This window comes from Emiliania huxleyi (assembly GCF_000372725.1).
Source record: "Emiliania huxleyi CCMP1516 chromosome Unknown EMIHUscaffold_130, whole genome shotgun sequence".
NCBI lineage: Eukaryota > Haptophyta > Isochrysidales > Noelaerhabdaceae > Emiliania > Emiliania huxleyi.
In genome coordinates, this window is record NW_005201286.1 from 60,629 (window position 1) to 83,283 (window position 22,655).

The window sequence follows — 22,655 nt, forward strand, 5'->3', positions numbered from 1 at the left end:
TTCCCTCCCGGCGGGGGTTGTGGCGGAGAGCCGGCATGGGAATCGCCGGCCCCCACCCAGGGGGTGCCCCTGCCAGGCGCCGCAAGCGGTGCCCGACCGGGGCGGGTGCCCCCACCCCGAGGGGTGGGGGCGGGGGCGGGGCCCAACGTGATTCGGCCTATCGCCTCGGCAAGGTCCTCGGTGCGATTCTCCACGGTGTCGTCGAGCGAAAGCGCGGTAGCCGCGGAGGTGATGACGTCGACATCGGTGGAATCGGCTGGGTCAACGTCAATGTCGATAGCTCTTTCACGCCGGATCCCCTTGTTGTCTCCGATGTGTCGCGCCTGCGCGCTCGGCGTGTATGAAATCCATATCACCCCCTGCTCCACGATGGGAGCTTTAGGCGACGAGGGCGGGGCGCTCGCGGTTCGCGAATCCGCTGTGTTATTTTTGACGACTCGAACCCGAAGCTTCCCCGTGCGCGGCCCCGGCCTCGACCTCCTTTTGCCAGTCCCGTGGGAAGCCATGCTGATCGGCGACTTGCCGCTCGTGCTCCTCGAGCATATTTTGCTGAGCCTCAGCGCCGCGGAGCTGGCCCGCGTGGTGACGGCGGGTCGTTGCTTCCGCGACGCATTGCCTGGCGTCGTGCAATTCCAAGCGACGCAACTCGGCGTGCTACTCCCTGGAACACGCGCTTCGCTAACGCGCTGGCTCAAGCGCATCACGGGTGAGGTGGTGCGCGTGCACGCCCTGCTCCTCGAGCTGCGCGAGCTCGCAGTACTGCATGAAGGGCGTACAATGCACGAAGACGAGCTGCGCCGGATGCATGTCACTGTGATTGACGCCCAGATGCCAGCTCTCTTGCAGCTGGTGAGCTCAGCGCCGGGCGAGGGTGGCGCTACAAGGGCAGGGCAAATAGTGGTGCTCTCGCTCCTGGGGAAACGGGCGCGTCCACAGCAGCTCACCGCGTTCGTAGCGGCATGCGTTCGATGGATCATGGCGGAAAGCACCTTGTACTACAGTATCCACAATTACGTAGACACAGGAGCCGCACAAGCGTCCGTGGCGATCCTGCTCAAAGTCCCCGCCGAGGCCATCGTCCCCTTCGCGCCGGCCTTGGCGGCGCTCCTCGATCAGGCCGAAGTGGATGCGCCCGCGAAAGCTGGCCGAAGTCTGTTCACCGAGTCGATTATGGTCATGCTCTCCAAGCTCCCTCCGAGCGCGCTCGTGCCACACGCCGCCTCCCTGCCGCGCTGGCTCAGCCGGCCACCGCAGGTCTGGGAGGGGCAGGCGGCCATCCTCCGCCCATGCCTCACCGCGCTCATGAAGCTGCCGCCCGAGATGCTCGTCGAGCACCTGCCCGCGCTTGAGCGGCCGCGCTGGCCGCCGTCAAAGCTGCTGATCAACAAGGTGCGCCGCGCCACCGGACGACCGCGGGTCTCTTGGGATTGACCAATCACCGCCTGCAAAGGACGCGATGGCAACCCGCCGCAACGTACGTGATTTTTCGTCTTCCGGGCGGCGATGAGCGGGGTTGAACACTAAGGAGGCTTCGTCCTTTATGGTCCGACGGTGGTGTGATGCCGTTGTACACCACTAGCACGGGGCCAGCGGTGTCCCCATTGAAACTCTGCGCAGACACCCCGTCTGCGTTGAAGTGCAGGCGCGTGCATGGGGCGACCGCTCGGCCCAACCGCTCCTTCCATTAGAGGGCGCCGCGCCGATGTTGCCAGATCTCTTACACCGCATGTAGAAGAAGAGGTCGATCTCCTCAGCCAGCCTCGGGGTCCTCGCCGGCATCAAGCGCCGCGTCCTGCTTGCGGAGTGAGAGCTGCTTGAAGGGCATAATTAGAATTTACAACAAAACTCCCTCGCACGACACTGGGGACTGGGCACGGGACTGGCGCGCACTGGCACTAACACAGGTACACCACGGGAGCCGCCTAAGCGACTCCTGCGAGGGCGGCGAGGCACTTAGCACGTATTTAGAATAACACGTGGGGTGCGGCGAGGTGCATGCACACTGCGAGCACATGGCGAGGAGAAGATCCAGCCCTCCGGGTCGGGTCGGGTGGGAGAGGCAGAGGGGCTTAGGGGGGCCCTAGGGAGGGCCGGATTTTTTTAACCTTTTAAGAAATGAGGAGATTGGGGGCTTAAATTGCCATTTAAGAAAATGCAGGCACGGGGGGTCACTATTTTAAGACCGTGGTTAAGAAAATCCTTAGGGGACCCCTAGGCTTAAAAGGGTGGGCCCTGGGGCGCCTGCGGCTTAAACGGCTTAAAACTTGCCTAGGCAAGTTTTAAGAGCTGCTGGGCCGCCGATTCCTTAAACGGTCTTAAACGGTCAAACGACTCGGCAGCCTCCCCGCGCCCTTAAACGCGATCACACCATGAATGGTCTATACTCAAAACTTGCCGACGGGCGGCAAAAGCTCTTCGCTCGGCCCCGAGAGCGCTTCGCTCTCTGCCGCCCGCCCGCCCGCTCGCTCGCCCGCCCGCCCGCCAGCCTCCCCGCGCTTAAACGCTCTAAATGGCTCAAATGGCTCAGGTTGGGCGCGGTGTGCGATTCTCTTAAATGGTCTCTTAAATGGGAGCGGCAGCATGGGCCCAATCTCTTAAACGCACCGAGGCGGCTCTGGAGCCGCCAATCTCTTAAAAGGTCTTAAAAAAATCCGGCCCTCAGAACCCTAGGGGTCCCCTAAGAGAAAATCGGCCTCGCATCTGGCTCCAACGTGGACACGCCCATAGCTGGGGACACTACTAGGTCACGCATGGCATCACAGAAGTTTTATCTCTGGGCCCCGAAAGGCATCTCTAGCAGTGTCGTTACACATGCCCCCTCCCCTCCTGGGCGCATGCGCCTCACGTCTCGCCAGAGCATAAGCCCTTGGCGTGTGGCGAGACGAGTTTTTCGCCATCGCAGCGAGCAGCAAGCCGCCCGCCGCAAACAGCCGGAGGCTCTCTCTCTCTCTCTCTCTCTCTCTCTCTCTCTCTCTCTCTCTGTGCCATTTGTAGTCCCAGTCCGAGCCAGTCTGCTGTGAGAGGGGCTTGTATAGTAAAATTCCTTTCCCGCTCTCTTTCGGCCCCATGCACCCCAAGCACGCTCCCACCAGCACGCTGCTTCTCCCCACCCGCGACGGCCTGCACGAGCTGCACGTGGCCGAGTACGGCGCGCCGGGCGGCACGCCCATCGTCTACCTCCACGGCGGCCCGGGTGGCGGCACTCCTCCCGACGTGCCGCGGCTGTTCGACCCGGCCGTCTTCCGGCTCGTCACCTTTGACCAGCGCGGGTGCGGCCGCTCGCGGTGCGCCGACCGGCTGCTCGCCAACACCACGGCCCTGCTCATCGACGACGTCGAGGCCGTCCGCTGCCGCCTCGGGATCGAGCGCTGGGCCGTGTTTGGCAGCTCGTACGGCTCGCTGCTGGTGGCGCTGTACGCGGCGCGGCACAGCGCGCGCGTCACGTTCGCTATCGCGCACGGCGTCTTCCTCGGCACGCGCGCCGAGGTTGGCTGGCTCTACGAGGCCCCCGGCGCCTCGCGCTTCTACCCGGACCAGTGAGACGACCTGCTCCGCGCAAGAGTGCACGAGATTGCACGAGATTACACGAGATTACACGAGATTAGGTGGGAGGACCTGCTCCGCGCGAGCGGCGGCGCGGGCGCGGGCGCGGCGGCGGCGGCGGCGGCGGGGGCGGCGGCGGCGGACGGGCTCGCCGCGCCGGTGCTCGTCTCGCGCTGCCACGCGCTGCTCACCGACCCCGCCGTCAGCCGCGAGCACCCGCCGCCGCCAGGCAGTGTGCCGCCTGAGGGTGCGCTCGCTGCGGCCGCCGCGCTGACGCGGTGCGAGGGCGAGATGGAGCGAGATGGAAGCGGCGGGACTTGCGTTGTTGTCGGTGGAGACGAGAGGCGATGGCGCACAGGAGGGAGGGCGAGGTGGAGCTGCGGGAGTTTGCATGGCGGTGGAGACGAGAGGCTGTGGCGCAGGCGGGAGGGCGAGGTGGAGCTGCGGGCCTCTCGCGATCGACACTCGCGGTGGAATGCAACATGGTCACAACAGAACAAGCACACACACGACAACAACGGGTCGGAGGGAGAGACGAGGCGCCGCGCCTCTTCTCACCCAGATGACCGTGAGAAGAGGCGGCCCAGATGACATCACCTCTTCTCACCCAGATGACCGTGGGGTGGCCTCTCACGTGATGTGATAAGGAGACCCGTGCCACCGATGCGCAACGATTGCGAGCATGGTAGGTGGGAGGACGAGATGGAGACGCTTGCGCCGTCGCCGGCATCGCACGACGCCGCGGAGCGAGGGGCGATCTCGGCGGATCTCGTCTCATCTCGGCGCCTCTCGGCGCCTCTAGGCGTCGCACGACGCGGCGGAGCTCGTCGCCGGCGCGCAGATCGCGCTCCACTTCTTTCAGCACGGCTGCCACCTGTCCGGCCTCGCCCAGGGCCGCCGCGGCGAGGGCGGAGGCGGCGGCGATGGCGGTGGTGACAGCGGCGAGGGCGGAGGCGGCGGCGATGGCGGTGGTGACAGCGGCGATGGCGGCGGCGGCGGCGGCGGCGGTGGCGGCGGTGATGAGGCGGCGGGAGCGTCGGGGCGCGAGTACGTGTGTGACGGGATCTTGGGCGAGGTAGGGAGGGCGTCTGGGGCGCTGCGAGGGGTGGCTTGCGCCTTGCTGCACGGCCAGACGGAGGGGTGTGAACGGCGTCTCTTCACGGCGGGCAGGCTGTGAACAGGTGCTGTGCGCACACATTCCCACACCGCTCGCCCACGCGCACTGGGCCTCGCACTTTGAATGCCGTGGGGCGCCTGTCTTTTAGACGTGGAGTCGCGAGGGACTAGCCCGGCCCTTGCCCCACCACCTTCTGTGTGCGGAGAAGTGTCCCTGACCTGACCTGACCTCACCTGACCTAGGTGCCATGCTCCATCCTGCACGGGAGACACGACGTGGTCTGCCCGCCGCAGGCGGCCAGCAGTGACTGAGACGGACACCTCTCACTCGTAGAGATGGGTGAAGCGGAGCGCTCTCCCCGCCCTCGCGTCGAGCCCATGCGTCGAGCCCATGCGGTCTGCAGAGTAGCGGCGAGCGGCATTGTCAATGACGGTGATGATCGTGATGGCGATGAGAATGACGACGCATGGTGATAGGAAGAATGAGTGCGGCATAATCAAACACGTGATAGCAGGCGGCGAGCCGGCTGCGCGCCGCCTGGCCGGGCTCGACGCTGAGGATTGTCGAGGGGGGCGCGCACGCGCTGTTCGAGAAGCCGATGCGGAGCGCGGCGATGGCGGCGCTGGCGGAGCACCAGGCCGCCTTGGGTGTGCACAGCAGCGGCTGCGGGCAGTCCAAGCGCCGGCGGATGGATCGGAGAGCGGGATGACGCCCGGCCCTCAAAGCGCACTCAGGAGCGCACACGTACGTGGAGGATAGCAAGCGGATTTCCGAGACCGCGTAGAGCGTACAGGACCAGGAGGCAGAAGTGAGAAGATGCAAAGGTAGATAGCAAGGAAGGCGAAGAACAGCCAGGCTCGGATTGGACACCAACGCGATAAGGCCATGTTCCATACCCCGCCTTTCCCTCCAGAACCCGCCGAGCTCGTCGTGTCGCCTCACTGGGTACCTCCCCTGTCCTCTCGAGCACACACACACACACACTCACACTCCTCTCGAGGACTCGACTCTGGTTCCCTCTATGTTGCTCTTAGCTCTTTTACTTTTTTTGAGAGCGCATTCGTTGTTAATAATACAAACCCTGGGCCGAGCGTTTTTGATCTCTCGGTAAGTGGGCGCCCGCCCGCCGCCTCTGAGGGGGTCGGGCCCCCTAGACTGAAAACAAAAACAAGCTCGAAAACAGCCAAAATCAGCCTGCGAGAGAGGCACGCAAGAATTTAAGACGAGGTGCGAGTCAGAGTGGGACTCCACACAAGTACAAGTACCAATCAACATGACTGTATCAAACATCTCCGTCCAAGGGAGATGTGCGAGTCTGTACCGTCCTAGACTAGTTCCGCCGCCGCGGCAGAGCTCGAACTGCGCGCGTCGCTGGGCGGGTTCGTCTTCACCGCCTCGAACGCCGTAGACCGCCGCGTGGCGCGCCTCCGACTCAAGGCGAATAAGGCGACGCCAAGGAGCGAGGCGGGTACAATAACCGTACCAAGAGGGGTCAGAGACAGCCACGGCGACGCTTTCGAGATCGCCGCGTCCTCAGCAGTGACGCGGCTGGGCGGCGACGTACAGAGCGTTCGCCCTCGCCCGTCAGGCTTGCCGCAACCGACTCCGGATCCGCCACCGCTTCGATTGCTAGGCGATCCAGCCTCCTCTCCGAGCAAGGTGAAGAGTTCTGACTTGGGCGCGCCGACCATACCGTCGCACCGGACGAATATGCCGAAGTAGCTAGTGCAGCCGGGTGGCACCGGCGGCGCAAGCGCCGGCGCCACCGGCGCCGTGCTTAGCCGCGCAGCGTCGGCTGCAGCCTTGCCCGCGAGCCTCGCAGCGTCCGGAGGATTGCCCTCGTCTACAGCCGCCTGCGTTGCTTTCGCCGCAGCCTCAGCGATTGCCGCGGCCTGCACGGGCGAGTCGCCGAGCGCCAGGGATTCGACAGCAGCCACGCTCGCCGCGATAGAGGCGTCACGACCCATGCCGGCCTCGGCGAAGGCCGAGGCTGCAGTTGAGGCCGCTGCCATGGCCACCCAGTGAGCGTCCCCAGTGTCGCTCTCGAATGTCGCCTGTGCCTCCTCGCTCGCTTCGGCGCCGGCAGTTGCCGCGGCCGTCGGCGACTTGCCCGCGATGACAGCATCACCAGCTGCCTCACCCGCAGCTTCTATGGCCTCCACCGAGAGATCTGCATTGTCCGCCTTCTGAGCGGCCGTTCCCGCTGCCGCGGCAGCCGCCTCGGCCTCCTGCGTGGACTTCCCGCGCGATAAGGCCTTGTCTGCCACTTTCGCCGCCACTGCGGCCGCCTCTGGCGACCGCGCGTGCGTCAACCTCGCGGCCCACCTTGCGGCCTCTGGTGAGGACCCCTCATCGAGAACCGCCTGAGCCGCCTCGGCAGCAATCGCACCCTCTCTTGCTGCTGTCAACGGATTCTTCTTTGTGCAGATTGCGGTGCCAGCCGCCTCGGCCGCGGCGTCGGCTGACACAGCAGTGGCTCCAACTTCGGTCGCATGCTGGTGAGCCAAAGCAGCATAAGCTCCTGCAGCTGCCGCATCCCCAATGCAACACGCAGCGGCCGCGACGGCGGCAGCATTGGCTGCTTCAAAAGAGAAGCCGCTGTTGAGAGCAGCAACCTTTGCCTTCTTCTCGGCTTCAGAACAGCCTCCGGCCGCCTTGTCCGTGCCGGGCACCGCATCGATAATGACATCGGTAGAGGCCAGAGCGGTCTGTGAGGCCTCTGCAGCAGCAGCGCCATCCGCAGCAGCGGCCAGTTTCGACCTGCCGGTGAGAATTGCCTGGGCTGCAGCCTCGCCAGCTGCCTGCACAGCGGATACCGAAGCCCCGGCAGCGGTGGCACACATCAGGTCGTCGTCGAGCGCCTTCTCCACGGCGTCTGCGGCAGCCTCCGCCGCCTCGGCCGCCTCCTCGGGCGTCAGGCCCTTCTCCAGCGCGTCGGCGGCGGCCTCCGCAGCCGCATCGGCCGCCTCAGGCGACAGGTCATCGTCGAGCGCCTTCTCCACGGCGTCGGCGGCAGCCTCCGCCGCCTCGGCCGCCTCCTCGGGCGTCAGGCCCTTCTCCAGCGCGTCAGCGGCGGCCTCCGCAGCCGCATCGGCCGCCTCAGGCGACAGGTCGTCGTCGAGCGCCTTCGCCACGGCGTCGGCGGCAGCCTCCGCCGCCTCCGCCGCCTCCTCGGGCGTCAGGCCCTTCTCCAGCGCGTCGGCGGCGGCCTCCGCAGCCGCGTCTGCCGCCTCAGGCGACAGGTCGTCGTCGAGCGCCTTCTCCACGGCGTCTGCGGCAGCCTCCGCCGCCTCGGCCGCCTCCTCGGGCGTCAGGCCCTTCTCCAGCGCGTCAGCGGCGGCCTCCGCAGCCGCATCGGCCGCCTCAGGCGACAGGTCATCGTCGAGCGCCTTCTCCACGGCGTCGGCGGCAGCCTCCGCCGCCTCGGCCGCCTCCTCGGGCGTCAGGCCCTTCTCCAGCGCGTCAGCGGCGGCCTCCGCAGCCGCATCGGCCGCCTCAGGCGACAGGTCGTCGTCGAGCGCCTTCGCCACGGCGTCTGCGGCAGCCTCCGCCGCCTCGGCCGCCTCCTCGGGCGTCAGGCCCTTCTCCAGCGCGTCGGTGGCAGCCTCTGCAGCCGCATCGGCCGCCTCAGGCGACAGGTCATCGTCGAGCGCCTTCTCCACGGCGTCTGCGGCAGCCTCCGCCGCCTCGGCCGCCTCCTCGGGCGTCAGGCCCTTCTCCAGCGCGTCGGCGGCAGCCTCTGCAGCCGCATCGGCCGCCTCAGGCGACAGGTCATCGTCGAGCGCCTTCTCCACGGCGTCGGCGGCAGCCTCCGCCGCCTCGGCCGCCTCCTCGGGCGTCAGGCCCTTCTCCAGCGCGTCGGCGGCAGCCTCCGCAGCCGCATCGGCCGCCTCAGGCGACAGGTCGTCGTCGAGCGCCTTCTCCACGGCGTCGGCGGCAGCCTCCGCCGCCTCGGCCGCCTCCTCGGGCGTCAGGCCCTTCTCCAGCGCGTCGGTGGCAGCCTCTGCAGCCGCATCGGCCGCCTCAGGCGACAGGTCATCGTCGAGCGCCTTCTCCACGGCGTCTGCGGCAGCCTCCGCCGCCTCGGCCGCCTCCTCGGGCGTCATGCCCTTGGCAATCGCATCGGCAGCAGCCTCCGTAGCAGCGTCTGCGACCTCTTCAGCCACGCCCTCCTTGCACACGGTAAAGCTGTCCTCTCCGAGGGGCACGGTCAGCTCCTCCTTCCATGTTGGGTTAGCCGCCTGGCACTCTGCCGTGTCGCAGGACGCCTTAGCCGAGTAGGTCGCGGTGTAGGCGTTCCCGTCGGAGACCGCCGACCAGCTCGAGTACCGGAAGTCGTAAGGCTCCACGTAGCCGTTGTCCTCCAGGAGCTTGCTGAGCTTGGCCTCGCCGTCAGCCAGGTGAGACTCGTCCTTGATCCACGCATTCATGGTCTCCTTCATCTTCGCAATGGTCACGCACTCCGGAAGCGCCTTCTCCGCGGCGTCGGCGGCAGCCTCAGCTAGGGCGGCGGCTTCTTCGGGCGTCATGCCCTTGGCAATCGCATCAGCAGCGGCCTCTCCCGCCGCGTCTGCCGCCTCAGGCGACAGGTCGTCGTCGAGCGCCTTCTCCACGGCGTCGGCGGCAGCCTCCGCCGCCTCGGCCGCCTCCTCGGGCGTCAGGCCCTTCTCCAGCGCGTCGGTGGCAGCCTCTGCAGCCGCATCGGCCGCCTCAGGCGACAGGTCATCGTCGAGCGCCTTCTCCACGGCGTCTGCGGCAGCCTCCGCCGCCTCGGCCGCCTCCTCGGGCGTCAGGCCCTTCTCCAGCGCGTCGGCGGCGGCCTCCGCAGCCGCATCGGCCGCCTCAGGCGACAGGTCGTCGTCGAGCGCCTTCTCCACGGCGTCTGCGGCAGCCTCCGCCGCCTCGGCCGCCTCCTCGGGCGTCAGGCCCTTCTCCAGCGCGTCGGTGGCAGCCTCCGCAGCCGCATCGGCCGCCTCAGGCGACAGGTCGTCGTCGAGCGCCTTCTCCACGGCGTCTGCGGCAGCCTCCGCCGCCTCGGCCGCCTCCTCGGGCGTCAGGCCCTTCTCCAGCGCGTCGGCGGCAGCCTCCGCAGCCGCATCGGCCGCCTCAGGCGACAGGTCATCGTCGAGCGCCTTCTCCACGGCGTCTGCGGCAGCCTCCGCCGCCTCGGCCGCCTCCTCGGGCGTCAGGCCCTTCTCCAGCGCGTCGGCGGCAGCCTCCGCAGCCGCATCGGCCGCCTCAGGCGACAGGTCATCGTCGAGCGCCTTCTCCACGGCGTCTGCGGCAGCCTCCGCCGCCTCGGCCGCCTCCTCGGGCGTCAGGCCCTTCTCCAGCGCGTCGGCGGCGGCCTCCGCAGCCGCGTCTGCCGCCTCAGGCGACAGGTCATCGTCGAGCGCCTTCTCCACGGCGTCTGCGGCAGCCTCCGCCGCCTCGGCCGCCTCCTCGGGCGTCAGGCCCTTTTCCAGCGCGTCGGCGGCAGCCTCCGCAGCCGCATCGGCCGCCTCAGGCGACAGGTCGTCGTCGAGCGCCTTCTCCACGGCGTCTGCGGCAGCCTCCGCCGCCTCGGCCGCCTCCTCGGGCGTCAGGCCCTTCTCCAGCGCGTCGGTGGCAGCCTCTGCAGCCGCATCGGCCGCCTCAGGCGACAAGTCGTCGTCGAGCGCCTTCTCCACGGCGTCTGCGGCAGCCTCCGCCGCCTCGGCCGCCTCCTCGGGCGTCAGGCCCTTCTCCAGCGCGTCGGTGGCAGCCTCCGCAGCCGCATCGGCCGCCTCAGGCGACAAGTCGTCGTCGAGCGCCTTCTCCACGGCGTCGGCGGCAGCCTCCGCCGCCTCGGCCGCCTCCTCGGGCGTCAGGCCCTTCTCCAGCGCGTCGGTGGCAGCCTCTGCAGCCGCATCGGCCGCCTCAGGCGACAGGTCATCGTCGAGCGCCTTCTCCACGGCGTCGGCGGCAGCCTCCGCCGCCTCGGCCGCCTCCTCGGGCGTCATGCCCTTGGCAATCGCATCGGCAGCAGCCTCCGTAGCAGCGTCTGCGACCTCTTCAGCCACGCCCTCCTTGCACACGGTAAAGCTGTCCTCTCCGAGGGGCACGGTCAGCTCCTCCTTCCATGTTGGGTTAGCCGCCTGGCACTCTGCCGTGTCGCAGGACGCCTTAGCCGAGTAGGTCGCGGTGTAGGCGTTCCCGTCGGAGACCGCCGACCAGCTCGAGTACCGGAAGTCGTAAGGCTCCACGTAGCCGTTGTCCTCCAGGAGCTTGCTGAGCTTGGCCTCGCCGTCAGCCAGGTGAGACTCGTCCTTGATCCACGCATTCATGGTCTCCTTCATCTTCGCAATGGTCACGCACTCCGGAAGCGCCTTCTCCGCGGCGTCGGCGGCAGCCTCGGCTAGGGCGGCGGCTTCTTCGGGCGTCAGGCCCTTGGCAATCGCATCAGCAGCGGCCTCTCCCGCCGCGTCTGCCGCCTCAGGCGACAGGTCGTCGTCGAGCGCCTTCTCCACGGCGTCGGCGGCAGCCTCCGCCGCCTCGGCCGCCTCCTCGGGCGTCAGGCCCTTCTCCAGCGCGTCGGTGGCAGCCTCTGCAGCCGCATCGGCCGCCTCAGGCGACAGGTCGTCGTCGAGCGCCTTCTCCACGGCGTCTGCGGCAGCCTCCGCCGCCTCGGCCGCCTCCTCGGGCGTCAGGCCCTTCTCCAGCGCGTCGGCGGCAGCCTCCGCAGCCGCTCGGGCGAGTAGCCCTCGATGATGGCGTCGCCTGCTGCCTCGCCCGCCGCGGCGACCGCTTCAGGCGAGAGGCCCTCGTCAAGCGCCTTCTGAGCCGCCTTGCCTGCAGCCTCGGCCGCGGCTGCTGCCTCCTCTCGCGTCTTGCCGGCGATGATGGCGTCGCCCGCCGCCTCACCTGCCGCAGCCGCAGCCTCGGGCGAAAGGCCGTCGTCGAGCGCCTTCTGGGCCGCCATGCCGGCAGCATCTCCTGCTGCAGCCGCCACCTCGGGCGACAAGCCCTCGCCAATGGCATCGCCTGCGGCCTTGCCCGCTGCAGCAGCAGCGTTGGGCGAGAGGCCCGCGTCGAGGGCAGCCTGGGCCGCCTTGCCGGCAGCCTCTCCAGCAGCAGCCGCCGTCTCCGGGTCCTCGCCGGCGATGATGGCGTCGCCTGCGGCCTGGCCCGCCGCAGCAGCGGCCTCGGGCGAGAGGCCCGCGTCGAGAGCTGCCTGAGCCGCCTCACCCGCTGCCTTGGCGGCGGCTGCCGCCTCCTCCGGGCTCTTGCCCTCTGCGATGGCCTTTGCAGCCGCCGCCGCCGCGGCCTCGGCAGCCTCGGGCGAGAGGCCGGCGTCGAGGGCAGCCTGTGCCGCAGCTGCGGCGGCCTTTGCCTCCTTGGCCGCCTCGTCAGCGGTCTTTCCGTCCTCCATGGCGACCGCACGAGCATCCGCCGCTGCCTTGGCAGCCTCCGAAGACATGCCAGCATCGACTTCGGCCTGCTCCTCGTCCGCGGCAGTGGCCGCGGCGGCCGCCGCGTCCTCGGCACTCGCCCCGTTGCTCAGCGCTTCCGCCGCGACCTCGGCGGCCTCCTTTGCCGCCTCGACAGAGTGCCCCTCGTTGAGGGCTGCCTGCGCAGCCTCACCGGCACCCTTCGCGATTTCTGCGGCCTCCTCAGGGGACTTGCCGTCGATGATGGCCTGACCAGCCGCCTCTGCCGCAAGCTCAGCCGCCTCAGGCGCAAGGCCTTCGTCGATGGCGTCGTCGTACGCCTTTGCTGCGGCGGCGCCGGCGGCGGCGGCTTCCTCAGCCGTTTTGCCGGCGAGGATAGCTTTGGCCGCCGCATCTCCGGCCTGATCAGCCGCTTCAGGCGAGAGGCCATCATTAAGCGCCGCCTGCGCGGCCTTACCTGCGGCATCGCCAGCGGCTGCCGCCTCCTCGGGCGTCTTGCCGTCGATGATGGCATCTCCAGCAGCATCGCCCGCTTCCGCTGCAGCCCCAGCCGAGAGGCCGTCGTCGAGCGCCTTCTGCGTAGCCTTGCCTGCGGCCTGGCGTGGCAGACGGTGAACGAGCTAGCGTGCGGGGAGAGCGGCATTGTGCATGGTGCGGAGTGCATTGCCGTTCTTAACGGAGTCGCTTAGGCGGCTCCGGTGGTGAGCCTGTGTGTGTGCCAGTCCGCGCCAGTCTGCGCCCTTGTCGTGCCAGTGTGCTGTGAGAGAGGCTTGTATCCTAAGAATTCTTTCGCGTGTGAGGGAGTACTATCGGGTCGCCATGCGCGCGCCCCAGAGCACGCCTCGCGCCACCGCTGTAAGCCGCCCGACGACCGGGCTACACGCCGGCGCAACTTCTCCATCCGAGGGCGTCGAGCTGGGGACAGGGTGTGGGGTCGGTCGATCGGAGAGCGCGCCGGGCCCTCGCCGCGATTCAGAGCCGCGAGGCTACACAAGGCTCCTCGCGGATAAGCGCGAGGGCGTCTGGCTGACGGAGCGCAACCCAGGCCGGCAGGCTCCAGCAGGTGGGCGCGCTAATGCATTCGCGGACCGCAAGGGCCCAGGAGCAGCGTCGCATGCGCTGCGGCGTGCTGTCTCTGCGGGGGATGCTGATGCTGCCGCCGTCGCGAGGCTGCCGCCGTCGGCGTTCCGCCGCCGGAGGGCGCACGAGCTGCTGCTTCGCGGCGAGCCGGTTGCTCTCGCGCTGGCGGTGGGCGCCCTCTCCCTCGCATTCTTCGGCGGGCTCTCGTACCTCCTCTTCTCGCGCTTCCCGCAGTACTTTGTCTACGTCCAGATCGCAGCCTTCATCCTTGGAGGCTCTGGCCTGCCCTGGCTCTTCCACGGACTGCACGGGCCAACTGGCGGCGCGCTCCCTCTCCTCTCCTCCCCTCTCCTCTCCTCTCCTCTCCTCTCCTCGCCTCGCCACTCCTCTCCTCTCCTCTCCTCTCCTCTCCTCTCCTCACACCCTGTGCGAACTGCTCTCCCGCTCGCGCGAGTAGGCGCCGTCGACTTTTGGGCGTCGGGGCTGCTGCTGCTGCTGGCGGGGGCGGCCGCCGCAGGGTGCCCGCGCCTTTGCGCGCGGGCGCTGCGGCTGCGCGGCGCTTCCTCCGCCGGCGACGATGGTTCGGGTGGAAGGAGTGGGCGGGAGCTCTCTGGCAGCCTTCTCGGGGCCTGTTTGTAGGGGAGGCGCACCAGCGCGACGCTACGATGCTGCTGTGCGGGATGCAGGAAGAGAACGCCGGGAGAGGACACTCCCTCCAGAGGGGCGGAGTCGCCGACAGGGGTTTGCAGGGGGAGGGGGGGGGGGAGCCCGGCCCGGGGGGGAGGGGGGGGGGGGTCACTTCTCCTCTTGCTGCCGCGCCCCGCCGCCCCTTCTGACGCCAGCCGCGCCTCCCGCGCCAGGCCGTTGCGCTCGGTCTGGGCTTGCTATGGGAGGGCGCGACGCTTCCGCCGCCTCACGCGCCGTGAGCGACCAAGAGATGCCGCAACCGCTTTCTACGCCTTGCCGCCAGCTGGAGATAGCCGAGGTCGGGGCGAGGATGGAGGGCACGGGCCACTCTCGCCCGCCCTCGCACCGCCGCTTGAGCTCTGCTGCCCTCGGCCAGGTTCGAGCCGCCCCACTTCGCAACCGAGCCGCAACTCGCGCGCGTGATGCTCGCCGCCGGCTGGACGGTCGCGCTGGTCGTGCTCCGCTTCCTCGCCGCACGCGCGCCGCTGCTCGGCATCGAGGTGAGGCCAGAGACCCGCCCGACCCCCCGCCCACCACGCCGCTTCGACCCGCCTTCGACCGGCCGCCGCCTCGGCCGCTACCACCCCTCGGCCTCAGCCGCTGGTATCACCCGCCCAGCCGCCCTGCCGCCCACTGCGCCCACGCCTCTGCCGCCCTCGGACAGGCTCAACTGCCGCTCGGCCTGCTCAGCGTGCTATGCGCCCTGCTAGCGCTGATGCCCCTCTCCCTGCTCGTTGGTGAGCTGCTCTAGCGTCGAGGGCTCTGCACGTGGACGTGCAGGCATGCTGCCATTGCTGGCCCCGAGTGTCAGTGAGAGAGTGATCGTTGATCGAGCATCGACACTCTTGTGTATATCGCGTTCTTGTCACTATCTTGAGACCTGTGGATACTCGACGAGGGAAAAATCGTAACGAATACAACACGTCGGCCTAGATGGTCGCCTCTTTCTCGCAGCAGAGCCGGTGCCGGTGCCGATGCGGCGCGATGGCGGTGCGCTTGGGCCAGGTACCAATTTTGTCGAATTTATTTCAAAATCTGCAGGCGCGGAGCGCCTGCGAAAATTTTGAAGAAATTTGCAGTCGGGCCTGATTTTCATCAGGATCTTTCAAATTTGCGGTGTGGAGTTGGGGGGTGGGTTAGGTTAGGGTTATTAGGGTTAGAGGGTTAGGGTTAGGGTTAGGGTTAGGGTTAGGGTCAGGGTTGTCTGGTTGTGTCTGTATATGCCAGCGTTGCAGGGTTCTGCGCTGGGATCTGGCCCCACAGCGCCGACGACTAAGACTCAGCCCCACACGCTGACCTAGGGTTAGGGTTAGGGTTAGGGTTAGGGTTAGGGTTAGTCTTCTTGTGTTTGTATGCCAGCGTTGCAGAGTTCTGCGCTGGGATCTGGCCCCAGCGCCGACGAGTAAGACTCAGCACCGCACGCTGACCCCACCAAATGCCGCCTCAGGGCGCCAGGCCGCCAGCCACTTCTTACACGCGGCCGGCGCCCTCTCGCGGCAAAAGGGTCGAGCGAGCGGGCAGAGTCGCGATGTCTGCGCACCCGCGTGCCGATGGGCGGCACACGCAACCGAGAGAGGCCCTGTCGCGCCGCCAGTAGCGTTCTCCGCACTCCCCACGCCACCAATTGCCGCCTCAGGGCGCCAGCCACCTCTTACACGCGGCCGGCGCCCTCTCGCGGCAAAAGGGTCGAGCGAGCGGGCAGAGTCGCGATGTCCCTGCGCACCTGGGTGTTCGCCGCCTATATGCTCTATCCTGTGCCAAGACGGACACATTTTGACAATCAAAATCTACCTCAAAATTTGCGGCCGCCCCTCGAAATTTGCTCATCAAAATTTGCGGTGGCCCGGATCGAAACCTGTACTTTGGCCAACGGTGCGCGCGGGAGCTCTGGGGGAGACCATGGCTGGCAGCGGAGGACCGCGGCACCTCCGCTGGCTGTCTAGCGCCGAGCACCTCTCTACTCCTCCTTTCCGCGCGGGGCGGCCGCTCCTTTGCCCCTGCCGTCCGGCCCGGATCTGCTCCGCGGCGCGTCAAACTCCGCGTTCCAGGACGGGCGGGCTTGCCGAAGCAGCAAGCGAGGAGGCGGTCGATGGAGATGGTCGGCGCCGCGTAGTGCGACGTGAGTCTCCGGTGGTGCTCGAGGTGGTCCGCCGTCGACACAAAGAGCCACGGCACGAGCCTGGCGGAGGCGTCGGCCAGCTTTGGCGTGTGGATCAGGAGGTTGTTGAGCGAGACCACTCCGACGGCGAGGAACATCGACATGCGATCGGGCCGGAGCACCTCCGGAGGTTGGGAGGGGGAGTGAGAGGGTGGGCGGGCGAGAGAAAGGGGGGGCAGACAGGCTCAAAAGAAGAATTTTAGGAAGATCAACCTCGCACAACATCAACGAAGAAAAAGAATGCGTAAACGAGAAAAAGAAAAGGCGCAAGATATAAACTTCTCCCCCTACCCCTAGGTACGCGAGCTCGTACTTCAATAGATGTAGCAGCTGGGCTCCTCCGCCCTGCTGCAGGATAAGTACCACGTCAGCGCGGCGCCCACCAGGGCGCCGGCTGCGGCAGCTGCACCTCCGACGACCATCGGAGAGGGAGAGGCGCCGGAGGCGGACGGGTCTCCCTTGTCCAGCTGCCGCTTCCGCATCCCGCTCTCCGTCAGCGACAGCCCTCGCGAGCCGCTCGCGAGGGTCAGCAGCTTCCGGTCCCGGACCGGGATTTTGACGCTCCCCAGCATCTTGGGCACCACGACGCGCAGGACGCCATTCTCCGTCGTTGCCTCGATCGCCGACACGTCGATCATCGACAGCGACGAGGGCAGGCAGATATCGTGCGAGACGGTCCGTGTCTCGACCAGCTTCTCCTTGTCCCCGCTGCGCCTGTGGCCCGGGGGCGAGCCCGCGGTGAGGGCAGCGGCGAGGGCCGCGGTGAGGGCAACGGCGCGGGCGACAGTAGCGATGCCTCTTCTCCTTCTCCTTCTCCTTGCGCAGGCGCTCAACCTTGTTCCCCTCGCTGTCCACCTCCGTGTTGCCCTTCACCGAGAGGACGCCGTCCTCCAGCGACACATCCAGGTCCTCTGGATGCAACCCAGGCGCCTATACCTCGTCCGAGAAATGACGCGACGAGCAGGTGTGTCTAATGGGATAGCGGAGTTAGGCGCGGGGCACCTCGATGGTCACGGTGAAGGCGTCGGCAGAGTCCCGCTCGACCACGTCCCTCGGGCCGCCACTCTCGTCGCCCCCATAGGCGCTGCGCGGGACGATGTCGAAGGAGATGCGATCGGTGAGAAAGGTGAGCACCTATCGGGACATGTGAACGGACATCTCGTCGCGGGTGTATGCCCGTGGCGACGCGAGAGGACTGGGTCGGGGGCGAACAACTGCAGAGGGAGTAGTCGTGTCTCGCTAGAGCCCGCATCACCGTGTTCGAGAGGAAGTCGTCGATGATGCCCAGCACGAGAGCGTACAGCGTCGTGTGGAGACGCGACACCAGCGCCCGGCGGCCCTTGCCGAGGACATCGTACCACTGAGGAAAGGGGATCGCAGGCGGGAATGAGCCGCCGAGCGCCGGCAGCACAGGCGGCAGACGTGCCGATCAGAGTGTCTAGGAGAGTCGCGTGTGGATTTGTGTCTCGGCGGCGTTGCCTTGTCCTCCTCGGGCGCGGCGCCAGACTCCCTTGCGAAGCTCGCGACGGCGTCGAGGTCGAGCGGAGTCAGCGACGAAGAGAGCTTCTGCGCGCGCTCCTCCACAGAGATGCTCTTGCCGTTCTCGTCCTTGATGGCCTCGAAGCTCACGCGCACGTCATGGCCGCACACGGTGATGCGGAAGGTAGCAGCGAGCGAGTCGAGGAGGCGGAACAGAAGCTGGAGGCAGTTGATGTACAGCTTGCGCTCCACGAAATCGGGCACTAGCTTTTGGTTCACCTGCAGTGGCACGTGTTCGATCACTCTTGAGCGTGCGCTTGATGGGTGACTGCGCGCTTGTGTGGTAGCCCCGGGGGCAGCCTGCTGTTGTGCTGTGAGATTCATTGCCGGATTGGCGAGCTGCCGTTTGAAGCGGTATAGGCTATGGTGGACTGTCCATCACTCACCGCAGGATTGGCGAGCAGCCGGTCCGCAACGAGCTCCAGGCCCTAGGAGAGAAGCGAGGCGAGGTATTGTGTGTGGCTCCTCACAAGGGAATGAGTGGCGGGCGCCTAGATAAGGCTCAAGACTGCCCAGGGGCCAGGGGCATGCGGAGCATGCGTCTCAGGAGTCTCAGGAGTCTCAGGAGTGTCGGGAAGACTCTCGGGAGAGCGTCGGGTGCGTCTGAAGCGTTCACCTCGTGATGCCGCGCCACCTCGCGCACGATGCCGCTCACCGCGCCGAGCGATTCGAGCCGCCGCACGATCATCTTGTGGCCAACGACGTCCATGCCGTGCAACGAGGAGAGACCCTTGTACACGGCGTTGAGCGCAATCTTGACTGTTGACAGGTAGATTTGTTTCTCCACGCTGTCAGGGATGGACTGGATGTTGAGGTCGGCGTCGTTGAGAATCTGGGACCGCGGCGCAGTGCGGGTGTCATCGGTGGGAGAACACCCCCACGCGCACTCCACCTGAAGCGGGTGTGTGCGGTCATAGGTGTGCGGTCATCGTGAAGAGCGACCGCCGCCCGTGACTGCCGCTTGGAGGAGCGCTGGCGGCGGCGCGCAGCGCCGGGTGGAGCGTCGCGGTAGTCTATACGCCCTGTACAGGGTAGAGTCTCGCAGCCTCTCTGAAGCATTACCTCCTCCACAAACTGCTCCACCATCTCGAGCGGCACCCCGCTCGGCCACAGCGGGTTGCTCTCGCTCTTGGAGGAAGGTTCCTCCTTTGGCTCCGCGGCCGCCTCGCTCGCGGCCGACGAGCCGCTGCTGCGCCGCCCCGAGCTGCTCCTTCGGTCGCTCATACGGCTGAGTGCGGGGTGTGTGGACAAGGGAGGAAGCCGCGCGGATGATGCTAATAATGACCGTCGGAAACGAACCGTGTTTGGATTTCGGCCGTCCCTCATTCTGGAGTGATTTCACGGAGGCACAGATACAGGTGAGGAATGACGGACGTGCGATAGTTCTGCCTGGCTCCACGACACTCTGTGATCGTGCCCGAGCTTCCCGATCTTGTCAATCAATGATATTTCGTTCGACTAAAAACTAACGGACGGCTGGGCGCTTCGAGAGGGCGGTCGCCGTCGGTGCACATCGACGATCATGGCGAGCGAGCAGCCCCGCAGTGAGTGGATGCAGCCCACCGGAGGTACTGTCTGAGGTGGGGCCCGGCGCGTGAGGCTCGTTGGCGTCCGCCATCACCGCCTGCGGCCACTGCAGAGTCGGCCAAACCAGGCTCGATTTTGGCCATTTTGGCACGGACCCTTGCGGACTCTTCACAGCTGGGTCCCGGTGCACCCGGCGAGTACAATGCTGTCTTAAGGTCCGACCTGTGGGCACCGCCGCCTGCGCTTTGCACCGGGCACCCTGCAGCAGGCACCGCCTCGGTATACAAAATCTGCCCCTGCGGGCCGACCCTCACAGATCACAGATCACACAACCCCGGGCCCAGATCGCAGCACTGACAGTCGAGAACGGCACCGACAGAGAGAGATCGACGCCGTCTTCACCAACCCCGGGCCCAGATCACGCCTTTTCTTTTCTTCGCCAGTCCCGCGTGAAGTGTTGTGCGAGGGAGTTTTGTTGTCACTTGGAGCACAACTGTACTCAGTGCAGTTGGCAGCCGGGGAGCTATGAAGCGCACCCAGCGGGCCAGATGCTCGGGGACGGGCTGCGGGCTAGAGCGCCCTAGCCCTGGGCGCTGGGGGGTGCGCGTTCCGCAGGGAAGGCGCCAGGAGCACTTGGAGCACTTAGAGTGCAGTCGCTAACCTCGTCACATCCATGGCCGGGGAGCTAAGAAGCGCACCCAGCGGGCCGGATGATCGGTATCGGGTTACGGGCTAGAGAGCCCTAGCCCTGGGGGGTTGTGCGTTCGGCAGGGAGGGGCGGGCCATAAGGTAAACACGGGTCTGGGTTAGTTCTGCTGTTCGCCTGTTCGCCTTCCGAGATGGTTAGGCGACGATTGCGGGGCCCGCCTTCCCCTCTTATGCATCCTCGCGCCTTCTCTGTCTAATCCTGTTGACTCCACCGCAACCTACAGAAATTCTTTTATTCAAGTGTCCTTTGAGAGCTAGCGGTAGGGACCTGCGGCTGGCGCTGAGGTCCGTATGGAGCTCCGGGTCGCAGAGGGACCCCTCCTCGGTGACTGGGCAGCAGCGTCGGGTCCTGGCAGCACTGGATCGCATGGCGCAGGTACAACACGAGATTGTAGGTGAGGCTCCGTGGTGTGAGGAGGGATGGGCACCCCCGCGTGAATTCTTTTGTTCAATGGCCTCCGATGGAAGGTGCGCGATGGAGAGCGGGTCGGCGGAGTCCTCCTCCCTCGTGCACGACCCGCTGACCCCGTCGGCGAAAGCGCTCGAGGCGCTTGAGGCTGCACTCGCCGCCATCGCAGCTGTAGAAGCAGGCAGCTCAGCACTGCCGCCCGAGGGTGGCAACGGGCCGCCGCCCGCTACTGGAACGCAGCCACAGCCGCCGCCTGCTGCTACAGCACAGCCACAGCCGACTCAGGCAGCCGTCCCAGTTCCGGTTGGTGCTGCGAGCGGAGCGAGCAGCGATAACGCACCTCCAGCTTCTCCGCTGAGTATGACGAGCGGTTTGACGCGACCTTTGAATCCCATCGTTTGTGCCGCGGCAGTGCGCTCGTGCAGACCGCCGTGCGCGGAGCGGGCTTCCAAACCGCCTCCGCCGCCGATGCGGGCCGAGACGCACGATATCGTCGGCAGCGCAGCGGTGCGCCAGAATGGTCGCGTCCTGTCTGCATCCGAGCCGGCGGACACGTCCTCAGCTGCGGCCGCCGCGTTGACGCCGGGCGCTGCCGCGTTGACGCCGGCCGTGCCGCTCGATCCTCTGGCGATCGACGAGGTGGACGGGCTGCTTGCGGTTGGGATGCGCGTGCGCACCGCGTTTGGCGACCGAGGGACGGTCCGCTTCGTGGGCGAGCGTGCAGTTGGGAGGCCCGTTTGGCACTGCGCGCGGGCGTGAGTCGCGGCCTGCGGTTAGGCGAGACGCGGTTCCGGGAGGGGGAGTGGGTCGGCGTCGAGCTCGACGAGGCGCGCGGCAAGAACGACGGCGCAGTGCAGGCGCGGCCACCAGCGCCGCGGTCACGCGGCGAGAGGCAGAGGAGAGAGCCCCTTACGGAGCGGCGCCTGCGAGCAGGGCGTGCGCTACTTCGACTGCGCGCCGAGGCACGGCCTCTTCACGCGCCCCGACAACCTCGTCGTCGCCACGCCGCTCTCTCCGCTCGCGCCGCGCCCCGCAGCCTCCGCCGCCGCGCCGCAGCACAGCCTCCGCAGCTGGCGCGCCGCCCCTCGCCGCCCGCCCCTCGCCCGCCCGCCCCTCGCCGCCCGCACCTCGCCGCCCCTCGCCCGCCCGCCCCTCGCCCGCCCCTCGTCGTGCCTCGCGGGACGGGGCGGCGAGGCTGCAGCGCTCCGGCTGTAGGTCCGCGCCCGTGCTGGGGCAGGGAGCCGGCGGCGACGACGACGACGCGTCCCGGTCGCACGGCGGCTCCCCGTCCCGCCGCCGCCCGCCCACGGGTGGCCCGTCGCTCGCCGCCGAGGCACCGCCGACCTCCCTCCACCCCCTCTCCCTCTCCCTCCGCCCCACGCTCTCCGCCCCACTCCCTCCGCCCCACTCCCTCCGCCCCGGGCGCAGGCGTACTCGCCGTGGCCGACGCACGTCCTGCCGGCGGGCTGGAGGGAGGCGTGGCAGGGCGGCGGCGCGCACAGGGCGCCTCTGCCGCCAGGCCGGCTGCCGGTCGAGCGAGCGGGGCGGAGCGGCTCACCGCGCAAGCTCGCCTCCTCTGACGGACCGCCCGCCGAGAGAGCAGGTGCGCGTCTACGTGACCAGCACCGCCGCCGAGGCGCGCACCGCCAAGCACTGCCGCCGCGTCATCGACCTGCTCAGCGCGAAGAAGGCGCGTGCGCAGACAGAGAAGCTGGAGGAGCGGCACCGGCCCCACTGGCCTCCCACGCCGCGCCCCGCCCCCGTGCGCCGCAGGTGCCCTTCGACATCTTCGACCTTGCCGCCGACCGGGTCGGCCGAGGCGGCGTCGTCGTCGACCGCGAGGCGCTGCGCGGCTTGCTGCGGCACGAGCGGCTGCCTCGCGTCCAGGTCGGAGACGGGCCCCTCCTCGACGCGGGGCAGCTGCAGGCGGCCAACCCTGCGCTCCGCCAAGCCCCTCTCCGCCCCGCCCCTCGCCAGCGCAACCCTCCCCCGACGCCGCAGGACCTCGAGGACTTTGGCGAGCTCGACCCAAAACTGCGCGCGGTGCTACGCTCCTTTGGCACGCCCGCGGGGTAGAGACTAGAGAAACACGCCTACAAGTGCGCGCCTGGCGCGGCGGCACCTGCCTGCACGCGCGTCCTCGCCGCCGCAGGAAGAGAGGGTTATACGTAGTAAAAGAATAAGCTTGCGCCGCGTGGAGCAGAAAGACAAAACGGCAGAGCCTGTCCGGCCTGTGGCACGCTGAGAGCATTCGTCGGAAAGAAATCGGTATAGGCTTCCACAAAAAGAAATCACAGTTGGCCGGCCACCTCTTGCGCCGCCAAGCCGTCATGCCCGCCCCGCCCTCCCGCGCCACCGCCGCGCTCCGCACGCCTCCTCCGTCTGCTGGCAGCGCGCCGGGTGGTGAAGCCCCAAAGAATGTCCTCAAGGCGGCTACGGACGGCCGCGTGGGACCGGTGCGACAGTGGCTGAATGAGG

At 67.7% G+C, this 22,655-nt stretch overlaps 4 protein-coding genes across 4 annotated transcripts; 3 read left to right on the forward strand and 1 right to left on the reverse strand.

The window, feature by feature from the left end:
- Positions 1–3,066: 3,066 nt before the first annotated feature.
- EMIHUDRAFT_226098 (hypothetical protein) lies at positions 3,067–3,540 on the forward strand (the record flags this gene model as incomplete). The annotated part of the gene is made up of 1 exon (XM_005788973.1): positions 3,067–3,540. The coding sequence occupies one exon, from the start codon at positions 3,067–3,069 to the stop codon at positions 3,538–3,540; it is 474 nt and encodes a 157-aa protein (XP_005789030.1).
- Positions 3,541–3,904: 364 nt separating this feature from the next.
- EMIHUDRAFT_440498 (hypothetical protein) lies at positions 3,905–5,734 on the forward strand. Its single transcript, XM_005788974.1, has 4 exons — positions 3,905–4,285; positions 4,362–4,724; positions 4,903–4,953; positions 5,175–5,734. The coding sequence occupies exons 1-2, from the start codon at positions 4,207–4,209 to the stop codon at positions 4,718–4,720; spliced, it is 438 nt and encodes a 145-aa protein (XP_005789031.1). The 5' UTR covers positions 3,905–4,206; the 3' UTR covers positions 4,721–4,724; positions 4,903–4,953; positions 5,175–5,734.
- An 8,909-nt stretch (positions 5,735–14,643) lies between these two features.
- Positions 14,644–18,757, reverse strand: EMIHUDRAFT_226101 (hypothetical protein; the record flags this gene model as incomplete). Its single annotated transcript, XM_005788975.1, has 13 exons — positions 14,644–14,716; positions 15,253–15,326; positions 15,405–15,484; positions 15,888–16,116; positions 16,286–16,339; positions 16,414–16,692; positions 16,829–16,924; positions 16,997–17,128; positions 17,250–17,354; positions 17,522–17,752; positions 17,920–17,961; positions 18,168–18,365; positions 18,596–18,757. The coding sequence occupies 13 exons, from the start codon at positions 18,755–18,757 to the stop codon at positions 14,644–14,646; spliced, it is 1,755 nt and encodes a 584-aa protein (XP_005789032.1).
- Positions 18,758–20,215: 1,458 nt separating this feature from the next.
- EMIHUDRAFT_440500 (hypothetical protein) lies at positions 20,216–22,369 on the forward strand. The gene is made up of 8 exons (XM_005788976.1): positions 20,216–20,889; positions 20,955–21,034; positions 21,111–21,250; positions 21,393–21,510; positions 21,606–21,707; positions 21,781–21,867; positions 21,951–22,103; positions 22,179–22,369. The coding sequence occupies exons 1-8, from the start codon at positions 20,220–20,222 to the stop codon at positions 22,251–22,253; spliced, it is 1,425 nt and encodes a 474-aa protein (XP_005789033.1). The 5' UTR covers positions 20,216–20,219; the 3' UTR covers positions 22,254–22,369.
- The last annotated feature ends 286 nt before the right edge of the window (positions 22,370–22,655 follow it).